This window comes from Taurulus bubalis (genome assembly GCF_910589615.1).
Source record: "Taurulus bubalis genome assembly, chromosome: 17".
Lineage (NCBI taxonomy): Eukaryota > Metazoa > Chordata > Actinopteri > Perciformes > Cottidae > Taurulus > Taurulus bubalis.
Window position 1 is genome coordinate 4364625 of NC_136605.1, and position 12281 is coordinate 4376905.

Below are 12281 nucleotides of genomic sequence, written 5' to 3' on the forward strand. Positions count from 1 at the left end.
TTCAGATCCTGCTGCACGCCCCCTTCATCAGTCCCTCCCTCCTCGTCAGTCCTCATTCCTTGCACCTGGCCCATCCCTGTCTCACCTGTAGCACATCCCCTCATTAGTCTTCACTACTTAGGTCCCCTCACTTGCACTTGTCCCCTGCCAGATTGTCTTGTGTTTTTGAACCTAGCTCTCCAGCGTTCCTTGTGTGTAACCTGTAGTTACCTGTTAAGTAAAGGAATCATATTCTGTACCTCTGCCTTCCTGAGTTGTGCTTTTGGGTCCTTGGGTTATTGGGCCGTTACAAATATGAACTGAAGTTAATCCAATCAGTCTATTTGACACACTGTAATGGCTAAAGTGTACAGCTAGGGATAAAATACAATTATATATATTTAAAGCCCATATTTAAAATGCGCCGATTTAATTACACCCATTAACTTTGCAGCCCCATGCGGCTCCTAACCCTCTTTAGGATGTAAAGAGGGTTAGGAGCCGCATGGGGCCACAACAAGGTCAAACAGGACTTTCACACGTGGAACCAAAAGTCAACGTTGAGTTATTTTGACCCAAACCACGATCTATTTCCTCAACCATCCCAGTCCAAGGCAGGGAAAATAACGTACGACTTTAAAAACTGTAGATTGCGTTTGATAAATACCGGCTGGTACATTCATCTATCTCCACAACAGATAGAACAGCGATGGTGAGAACAGGTTTATTCACTTTTGTGTGTTTGTTTGTTCTTTACCACCGTCCCCATGTGGGAAGTGTTTGGATGAAGCTCAGCCCTGTGGTGCTCCTCCTCTAATTAGTCTGGCCGTAAACACAGGGTGTCCCTGAAAGAACCTCACCGCTTTATAAGACCTTTTTAAAACCATATCGAAGGCAGTGATACCTGGAAAAGAAGGACGCATCCCACTTGTGGCTTACAGGCAACAGCCCGCAATCATACAAAAGCAGTTTAGAGGCGAATGCCTTTTCTTTACTAAAGAAAATAAAATGCTTCTTTAAGACTTTCCAAGACGGACAATTACTCTTTAAGAGCAGAGTGGAGAAATCATCATTGACTTTTATATGTACCAAAGATATATAACTTTAAGATGTTTTTATTTTATTTTTATAAGCTGTTCTTTCTAATACGGAAACTTAAAAGGTCAGGGGCAAGATGTTCACGTGCGTAAAATATTGTTTGTGTCGGGGAAAAATGATGGGAAGGAAACACGGAGCGCAAAAACGTGAAAACTATAAAACCGAAGACTTCACAACTTGCTACTGGGCAGATGACAGCATGGGACCCCCGCAGAGTAGAAAGGAAAGAGAGAGGGAGAGAGAGATTCATAGAATGAGACATATCGAGAGGGCGAGAGAGACATGGAGAAAAAAACACATTAATTAAAACTAGCCGTAAACGGTAGGGGGTCACTTTATATTTGCTTGTTAAACTTGACCCATGCGGTGCGAAAACACATAAGCGCTTAGTCTCGAAGTGCAACTGAGATACTGCAGAGCTGTGTGTGTGTGTGTGTGTGTGTGTGTGTGGGTGTGGGTGAGAACATCCATATGTGTGCGGGGGTTGGCGTCATGCACCATGCAGCAGAGTCTGACCGATATCCTCTGGCTGATATTTCGGTCGTCTCGTTGGCCGCCGCCAGTGTTTTGCGTACATGGGAATTGGACGCGTGAGAACTTTTTGCCCGCTTATTTATATTAAAGGAACAGCGCGTACGGGTTTCGTGACATCATGAGTTGTAGATCGCAACCAACGAAGAACGTCTGCATGCGAGCGCAGCTGGAGGAGCTCAGAGCAGAGGAGATAAAGGCTAATAATTAAACGTAAAAAAATAAAGAATAAAAAGGAGCAGTAATGTCGGGGCTTATTAATACTTATTACTACTATTAATACTTACATTTTGACCAGTGGATTTCCATGACCAAACATTTTGTGAAATCTGGGTGTAAACATGAAAAAGTGAGTAAATGTAGTATTTAAACTAACAATGAGAATACAAAGCATACAGTAAACATTAAATGACTCAAATGAATGAGACAATAGTTTGATTAAAAGAATAAACATGTATATAGATGCCTGTATGTATGCCTGCTTATATTTTGAGCGTCTTTCTTTTAAAAGCATATTCATTATTTCAAACTCAGCGTAAATGAACGTCATGAACACATGAATATAACACATTTACATGACTTTTACTAAACTTCTGGGATTTTATTTTTTTCAAGGACTTTTCCAGGCCTGGAAATAACCATTTATAAAATTGTCCGGGTTTTCCATGAGCGTAAAAACCCTGAAGAGGCCCTCGCTTCCTACGTAGATTCTGATCTTCAGGCGATTATACACAAATTAAATCATAGTTATGAATATTTTATTCCGTTTCCCAGCCAATGAGTTCCCCCTAACTGTTACACTCTGTTTCTTCAAGTCAACGTCCGATCTGGAAACAGGAAGCTGCGCAGACTGCAGCAAGCGTGCTTTCATGTTCCTCTCGCATCGGCTCTCAAATAAAAGCTCACATCGGTGCAGCTCATGGCCGGAGGCAGCGAGGAGAAAAGTCACGTCAGCTCCGAATCTTTCACGACAACACGGTTATAAACTTTTCCTTCCGCCGCTGAGTTGGGCTCGCAAGCAGCTGACGTCATCGCCTCGGCTGCCAGCGCCAAATGTAAAAGCCGTCACCTCGGCTCACCTTCCAGGCGACTGTTAGTGGCGATGAGAGAATATCGGGAGACTTCATGAGCGTGAAAAGCCACAAGTCCACCTGGTTGGTCTTTGGAGTCATGCTGCTGTTAGTCACGTGACTATAAGGTGCTGTTTTGGGGGGTTTAAAAACCCAACACAATGGCTTTCCCCCTGTGGAGAAACAGTCAACAAGTCGCTACAAGTGCCTGTTTGCCCTCTCCGCCTGTCTCCCTGGGATGTTCACATACATTCCTCTCTGACACCTGGAGGCTGAGGGCTCAGCACAGGAAGGCAAGAAGAGCCTAAACAAACATGGACGGTGTCCCGGTGGATCTGTGCTTGAGGGCCCACGCCCCGCTCACCCGCGGGTACGCGGACGTCTGTCGGCCCTCACTCACTGAGAGGCACGGGTCTGCGTCGCCTCGTCTTCCTCAGTCCTGTTTACGGAGAAAAGAACCACACACACACACTGGAGATAAGTGTGTGTAAAGGGTAGTTGCTCAAACTGTGGCCCTTATGTATTTTGTTGAAATCGTCCGCGGCCCATTCCCTTTTAACAGTCGACATTTCATCCACGACTCGGCTGCGGGGTCAAACTGTGATCCCCGACAGGAGTCCGTCAGATTTGTTTTTTTAAAGGAAAAAATAAACTGCACAACTTGCTGTGTGACAGGTGCGTCTGAGGAAAATCTTGCAATCTTGAAAACAATGAGACGGACTCCTACACAAGGTCTCACTTTCTGCAGGAAATGTGTCTGTGATTACAACTTTGCAAATGCTGAACCATTAAATGACCGCGGTCACAAAGGAAATATTGAAAGGTTGTAGTATCTGCAGGCCAGTCTCGTTGGCAAGTAGGGGATGCGCTGAATGTGGACTTGCGCATTCGGTCGGGCAGGTGATGTAGCGCACCAAGCAGCGCGGAGCGAGTATACGCGTACACGTCGTACGACCGTTATTGTGAAGTACGTGGTGCAAAAACACGTATAGCCAGCAGGAAAGTGAGGGCGGGTTTAACGCAGTCCTCAAACCCAGGAGGCCTCTGTTTGTGTCACATGTGAAGCTAGAAATAAACTGTGACTTTACTCTTTTTATCATACGTTGTTTAACGCAGATTTGTGTAACGCAGTTGTTTAACGCAACGTTGTTTAACGCAACGTTGTTTTACGCAACGTTGTTTAACGCAACGTTGTTTAACGCAACGTTGTTTTACGCAACGTTGTTTAACGCAACGTTGTTTAACGCAACGTTGTTTAACGCAACGTTGTTTCTAGTAACGTAGTTTTACGTAACTTTGTTTTACGTAACTTTGTTTTACGTAACTTTGTTTTTAGTAACTTTGTTTTTGGTAACTTTGTTTTACGTAACTTTGTTTTTAGTAACTTTGTTTTTAGTAACGTTGTTTTACGTAACTTTGTTTATTAGTAACTTTTAGTAACTTTGTTTTTGGCAACTTTGTTTTTCATAACGTTTTACGTAACTTTTGATTTAGGCAGCGTTGTTTTTACATAACATATACATTACCGTGTTACGCTTGTTGCTTAATTGTTACATAAACTACATTGCTATTGTAGTCATGTTTATACCGTTATTATTTTCTCCAACCTTTTGTGTTTCTGCGAGCTACGTAGCTGACAGGAAACGTATTCTTGGTTCAGAAACGTCGACATTCAACGTGAAGCAGATCGCAGCCCTGGTTTGATAACATTGTTACAAGCTTTCCTTCCTCACGCCCTATTTTGTGTTGGCTAACCTGTGGGTTTGGTTGGTTGAAAGCCTGGAGAGCAGCTTGTTTGTTACACACACACACACACACACACACACACACACACACACACACACACACACACACACACACACATCTCTCCTCCCCTCTCTAACTGTGCGCCACATGAAAGCAGTGTACACCCGTCTCTCTGTGTTATTAGTATCCAGAGACTCCAGAGTGTCTGCTGCACTGTCACCTCCCACAATCTCCTTTACACGCACTCTGTGTGTGTGTGTGTGTGTGTGTGTGTGTGTGTGTGTGTGTGTGTGCGTGTCTATAATATATAGATGGGTGCAACCTGTATCTATTGTCTGACTCACTCTGACGGGCAAACCAGAAATGCCCCGTCAGCGCACTTTCAACGCCTTTGTGTGTGTGTGTGTGTGTACGTGTGTGTACGTGTGTGTACGTGTGTGGGTGTACGTACGCGTGTGTACTTCACACGTAACTACACGCTGAAAATAATACACTAGTAGCTGATTCAAACATAGGCATTTTATTTTTTAACTCATATCTCATATGAAAAATACAAAATAAAAAGCTCCTAAGGCACAAACGGCTGTGCCACTGTTGCTCTACAGTCGACACTATAAATAACAAACCTGAGTACAGCACATGTTTTAATAAAATATAAAGCACTTATTTCTCATGTTTCAGCACCAACTCGCTGTCGCGTTGGGTCGTTTTGCCGTGACAACCAGTTCACTGATCGTGAAGAAGAGCACTGCTCAGTTGGAGAATGGCTTCTGTGGCTCCAGGCGAGCTTTTGTCAAATTACCCCGATGACATCACTGTGATGTCATCGGGGTAAAAACTTGGTTTCGCGTTGGCAGATCTCAAATTCAAAACAGAGAGCCTGCGTTGCAAAGGACACATGGAGTGTGAAGGATGTGGGTGTTTATAAAGGGATGGGGGGTCTAATGAAAGACGCTGCATCAGGGTGCATCATGGGAGTTGTGGGATGGGGCATTTTTGGAGCTTGGCTCATACTAAAGGGTAAAAGTCAGGATATCTCGAACCATCTTAATACAGCAGAACCACAGATATTATCTTTTTAATTCCACGCATTCCTCTTCCTTGTCAAAACCTGGTGCCTACATTACCCAAAATGCAACTTGAGCGCCGACAGCTGGGTCGCAGACTTTTTTTTACTTTTATCCGCTCCAGTTGGGTTTTAACTAAACCTCCTTTGACAAAAAGAATAAATGGACACAAACATTGTTTGGACAGAACTTTGTGAATGGCTGGTAAAATGTGTCCGAGCTACAGACGTAAATCATCCACTAATGGTTATCTATAGATCGCCGCAGGGATGCCGTATTTTTTGTCGGCGAACCAGGAAGTGAGCATCGCACTGGTTCCCTCGACAAAGAGCCAATGGGATTATTGCAGAAAATGAGCTCTGGGGCAAACAAACGTTTATGATCTCTACTCACGAGAGGGTTACCACATATTTTATGTCGTAGAACAATGGGTTGAAAATCTCCTCAGCTTGTGTTAACCACAGAAAAATTAAAGCTTCCAGGCGAGGGAACCGAAGCAAAAGTGCTGACTCATTCCTTCGTCTTTCTTTGTGTTTTAAGTCATAATTGCAGCACTCTATTGGACCTATGTTGTTCCAGCCGTGAATTTATTCTCACGACTTATTCCTAGTGGAAATTTTCTGTTTCTAATTTGTCCCAAATACAAAAACACCCTCTTGTGGATCATTTCAATGTCTCTACAGTTTGTCTGCATTTAGCTGATATGAATGTTATATTTTAAAAGGTTATCAGCCTTTCAGTGTTGTCCACCTTCAACACGATCTGCACCTGTAAAGACCAGCATATCTGAAGGTTTGCCGTGCTGGTGGGGTGGGCTTTAATTTCTGCAAAGCCGGGAAAATGTCAGTAGTATTCCGTTTGAGAGGGAAAATGCTTTGTGAGAGGTCCCTTTGGAATAAATATGGTCATAATTAAAATAGAAATTTTGTACTATCAGTGACTACAAATAATAAAATATGTCCCAGCTCTGAAAAAAGGCCACATCCGTCACCCGCTAGTCTCCAGGAGTTCACATGAGTTCATGCCCTGAGGAGAACCGGGCAACCGAGGATGATCCACGCTGACTGTAGAAAAGCCTGTGTGACAACATGTGTGCCTGTTTTTTTTACAGTCATGACTCGTGTCGGATGATCACTGTCAGGTGTTTCTATTTCCAAAGGATGCTCCAAATCACCCTCCCGCCTAAAAAAAAAAAAAAAAAAAAAAGCGCAGGCCTCCACGTCTCAGCGTCAGTAGACGGCTCCCAGACTCTGTGCCGCTGACGTCGCCGTTGGTGGTGTGTGTGACTGTTGCAGGCCTAAATGTGCACCCTGCTGCTGGTACCAGTTCTGGTGCGTGAAGTCTTCCATGCAGGCGGGCGCGGGATCCACAGGAGGCTGGTAGGGTCTCTGCCCTCTGGCGGTGGGTTCCACCAATGCGTTACTCTTGACGCCGCCGCCGCCGCTTGTGTTGTTGTTGCTGCTGCTGTCGTTGTTGCTGTTGTTGTTATTACCGTTGCTGTTTTCCCATACAGCTGGAGATGGAGGAGAGTTGCAGGCCATGGAATCGCTGGCATCCGGACTGTGCTCGACTGGAATGTCCCCGAGCGGAAACTCTCCGTTCTTGTAGAGCTTCTTGAACTTGGAGCGACGGTTCTGGAACCAGATTTTGACCTGGAAGAACGAGCAGTTCATAAACTTAAAGCAATGTTCATTGAAATCCCATTATTCTTGTGTTAGCTCTGGTTTGGTCTCCACCAACTCCTTAAGGTGAAATATCTGGCACACGAGTGGAGCATTTAGCCTCTAAACTGACAGATATTTTTCTCAGGAAGTGGAGACCAAACACGGAGCAACAATTATAATAATTGATTTACATTCAGTAGGATGTGCCTTTAGTTTGCCAACACACAGGCCAGGTTATACGGTCATTTTACCTTGCTCCTCTACCGCAGAAGAATGAAATGAATCTTCTGATGCTTGCTTTATTAAATTGATATCCACTAACAGGTGCAATATTAATAATAAGCAGTTCCTTCATCTAAACTGTTCCTCAAATGAATTTACTGAACAGTTGTTGCCAAAAAAGAAAATGTTTTCAAAATGTTTTTGTCACAATAAATGAGGCAACAAGTTCATAATAGTTCATCATTTATAATGTAATGTAATAATAATTAATATATAATGTTTTTTACTACTAATAAACCAGCTTTTATGCAACAAGACATTATCTAAGAACCGTTTCTGGCTAGTTCGTGTAATAGACCAGATTATTACAGCTCCTTTACTGTAACATTATGGCACAATGAGGGATAATGTAAAGCTGTCCTTTGTATAAACAATATTAACTCCACAAGGACAACAGATCAAATTACATGACAGTCATACGCTTCAAGTTCACGCCTTTGTTTTCTTAGAGCTCGTGTGTGCAGCTCAAGCAACAATCCTGAACATGGATTTACAGCCGGCGTGATGAAAACAGCCCGCACTGCAAGTCAAGCGGATAATTCACGCGGAAGTAAATCATTGAGGCAGCGAAAGTATGACTGCATAAACAAGACTGTCATAACCAAAACTACGCACGGGGCCGCCTCCGATTGCTGGCTGACAAATGTATTTATATGTTTGGATATTAATATTAACTCAGTTTCATGCTTAATCTATAAAGAGTAACTGCACACTTAAACATGTTTTGTTAAGATATAAACTAAATGATATAGCTTTGATGGAACACATTTTTTCCACACAAGAAAGAGAAGAAGAAATTGGCCACTACTTTCCACCCTTATCTTTGGAAGGCCAATTCTGAGAACTACTTTACGTCATGAAATAAAAAAATATCAACGCCCTCTAATTAGATTTCATGTGCCACGCTTCAAGTGGCGTCCATGAGCCAGCCAGCGGGGCGAGCTAACGTGTACTAAATAACGTGTACTAGCTAACGTGTACTAAATAACGTGTACTAAATAACGTGTACTAGCTAACGTGTACTAAATAATGTGTAAATAATGTGTACTAGCTAACGTGTACTAGCTAACGTGTACTAAATAACGTGTACTAGCTAGCGTGTACTAGCTAGCCTTCACATGGCTAATTGTTTTCTGGTGCTCGTAAATACCAACTGACAACTATTTTCAATGCACTTAACCTCAAGCACACAGTGCGTGGCATCTCAAATTAAACAGGAATGGTAATCCCTTTGAACTTTGATAACTTCATCTGACATTTCATCGCCACGCTTCAAGTGACAGTTCGGAATTTAACTTGAAATTAAAAATGCAGACAGTTTCAACTCAACCTACAACTCCAATTAAATATCTCACATGCAAAAAACAAAACCTGTTTGCTGTGTTTACGTCTGTGATGTGCTTGTGTAAGGAAACGCGTTTGCTTTTTATGTATTCACTCTTTGGGCCTCACCTGCGTCTGCGTGAGGCCCATCTGAGCGGCCAGCTCGGCCCGCTCCGGCAGGGCCAGGTACTGAGCCGTCTGGAACCTCCTCTGCAGCACCGCCAGCTGGTAGCTGGAGTAGATGGTCCGGGGCTTGCGCACCTTCTTGGGCTTCCCGTTGATCATCCGCACCTCCACGTCGGGTTCCTCTTTCACTGTGGAAAGGAAACGGGAAGAGACCATGTGACATCAGTACGACTACTCTGGAGGGAGTTCTTTTTTTTGTGGAACCTTAAAGATAAAAACGACGTTGCACAACCTGCGAGAGAGACCTTTTTTCTCTCCCAACAATGAAATGAACTCGCATGGCAGTTTGTGCACAAAAATAGCCACGGCCGCTACAACCCCGAAGATTTCAAAGAAATTCCGGCAGCCCTCTGAACTTGTAATTTTGGTCTGAGTGTCTCCCACAGCCGGGGAGGGAGACAGAGATTTATAGGTGCTTTTCATGTAGCCCGGAGGCCTGCTTGTATACATCTCTCCCCGTTGGTGCTGTTATTCTCGAAACTAACTTTTTTTCTTTCTTTTTTACCCTCTTGCATATATATATATATGCATATATACATATATATACATATATATATATATATATATATATATATATATATATATATATATACATATATATATATATATATGTATACATATATATATATATATATATATACATATATATATATATATGTATATACATATATATATATACATATATACTGCCAAGTTTACTCGGAAAAAAAACTTTGTTTGCATTTGATCGCCATATTTATTTTTGTATCAACTTAAAATGAGAAGCAACACGTTTTTTAAAATCTGCATCCAAACTTTTTCTGTTCAATCTGTATTGCAAATGCGATGCAGTAATATTTCATATATATATATGAAATATTACAACTATAAATATATATTATTTATTTTTCAACATTATAAATGTATATATATTTTTTATTTTTCATCATTACAACTATACATATATTATTTTATTTTCAACATACTATGCTATACTTTTTTATGACTTTTTTCGACATGACTTTTTAATATTTTTTTTCTTTATCTAATAGGTCATTTTGTTAGTGTGCCAGTGTGTACGAATGAGCATACATTTATTCATATTCAATAGAGACTTCACTTTATTGTATTACATAACATCACCATTTTGGATACTGAGGTAATGAATTCAGTATTTCTTTGCAGAATTTTAGCAACCTTAAGGCGATTAAAAAAACTTGTGTTAAAGGCCGATTTCAGTGTTTTGACACAAAATGTATTTAGGGTAGAATACTGTTGGACCAAAGGAATTTTTCATGTTAGAAAATGAAATTACAGAAAGTATCACTATACTGGAGAAACTAATGTATAATTTGAGGGGCTTTGACCTCCGTACTCCTATATTCTGTCTAGGCCCCTGTGCTATTTGATCTATCGCTACTTTTTTCCTCCCTCTGTTTATCATGATTAATTTACTCGTTTTCAACCAATGTACTGATTTATTATTTATATTTTTTCTATAATATTTGTTGATCAATCATTTTTTTCTGTTGCCCTTTTCCCTCTCTTTTGGTTTGTTATTTATCTGCGTGGGCGTGGCCACGGCAGAGGAGCTCGCGCCCGTCGGCTGTATCAAAGGCCTCGGCTGACTGACATGTCGTGACACCGGAGGTGCGTGGCTGAGGGCCAAAGTCCCCCGGGGCCGTTTCCAGGAGTCAACTCCCAACGTGGAATGTCAAAAGCAAGAACACCCGTCTGTCGAGTCTGGAACCGAGACGTCCAGGACGCTCCAGCTGCTCTCGTGCTATTAGTTTACTGAGAGTGTAAACTGTTTAGCTTACCTATTGGAGCCCACTGTTAATTAATGACTTCTTTATTCTGAATGGGAGGTGAAGTTGAAAAGGCCCCTGCTAGAACTAGGCCATGGCTTCCATCCAAAGACCTTCAGGCCGGTCTCCTATCAGAAATCTGAATCTGAAGGAAGTTCAATGACCAGATGAGTTTACGGGAATGACAACGAGACACAAAACAAGTCAAACTCAGAGTCTGCTTGTTTACCTTCACACACACTAAACCCTCCTGGAGGCAGACAAGATCTCCTGTTTCCTTTCCTCACTTTGAGCCAAACAGGTATATACTTATATATGTCTTTCTTTCCTAGTAAACTTGAGTGCAAATAAAGCCTGAAGCTTGTATTTATGAGTTCTTTCTCCATAACAAAATGAAGACTCTACTTTGGACTTATAGCAAAGAACTACATCTATACCCGGAAGTATGTTTGTGGAACCCAAATTCACATTTATTTAGAAATCATTTCAGATAAAGTCCTGAAAAAAATACAATATAGCAACAAAAAAACACATATATCTTATAATAATTTGCCATTTACTTTCCCAGCTATATTGTATTTTATTTTTCAGGACTAGATCAAAAATATTTCAAAATAAATGGGAATTGGAGTCCCACAAACAAACAAACATACATGTGTATGTATGTGTGTGTGTCTCTCTCTCCGTGTTACATAACAACAAGAACACACTGCAGCTGTGACTCCACTGATCTCATCTGATGCAGATGTGGAAGCTCAAGATGAAAACATATGAAAATAAAAGCGATGAAGACAGTTGAAGCCTCGGTGGAGACATTGTCTCCGTGCGTAAAAACTCGTGCGTAATTATCGGGTGCGTGTGGCTAGACGTGAGCTCCTGCCATGCATCCGCCACGGGCTGGGGGAGAGAGTGGGGGGCGTTTTTTAAACAACATGGAGATGTGCTTTGGGGTAAAAACCCGAGCGATCCGCGGGTTTGTGTGGTGGTCCCTGAACTCACCATCCTGCAGCACCGCCTGCGCCTCTCGGCTGAACGCGCCGTGCTCCCGGTACGCGGAGTGCAGGTACGGGTACTCCGCCTTGGCGACGACCGGGTAGGCGCCGCCAGCAGCCGCCCCGTGCACGTTGTAGTGGTGGTGGTACGCGTACGGGTTCACGTGCTGCGCCGGGTACTGCTGCTGGTGCTGCTGCTGCTGCGGCGCCGGGTAGAACTCGTGCGCGTGGCCGCTGTAGAAGCCCATGTCCGTGGACGAGGACTCCGGCAGGGTCGGGGAATCCTTGATGGCCGCGATGGAGCTCCCAGCCATGATGGGGAGGGACGGCTTCTTCTCCTCGAAGACAGGTGAGGACTGCCCGTTCATGCCTTCTCTTATTGTTTTCTATATTAATAGATATATAGATATAGATCTCTCGCTCTCTGGTTCCCTCTCAGTCCGGAGCTGAAGTCTCCCAAAGTCTGCAGCAGCCGGGCTTCCACCGCGGCGGCGCCCAACCCAACGAGAGCTCCTAATTACAGGGCGCGCCGAGCCGGGACAGAGAGAGAGAGAGG

General features: G+C 42.9%; 1 protein-coding gene across 1 annotated transcript; it reads right to left on the reverse strand.

The window, feature by feature from the left end:
- Positions 1-6720: 6720 nt before the first annotated feature.
- LOC306750329 (homeobox protein Dlx3b-like) lies at positions 6721-12093 on the reverse strand (the record flags this gene model as incomplete). Its single annotated transcript, XM_079233738.1, has 3 exons — positions 6721-7143; positions 8890-9074; positions 11733-12093. The coding sequence occupies 3 exons, from the start codon at positions 12091-12093 to the stop codon at positions 6721-6723; spliced, it is 969 nt and encodes a 322-aa protein (XP_079089864.1).
- Between the last annotated feature and the right edge of the window lie 188 nt (positions 12094-12281).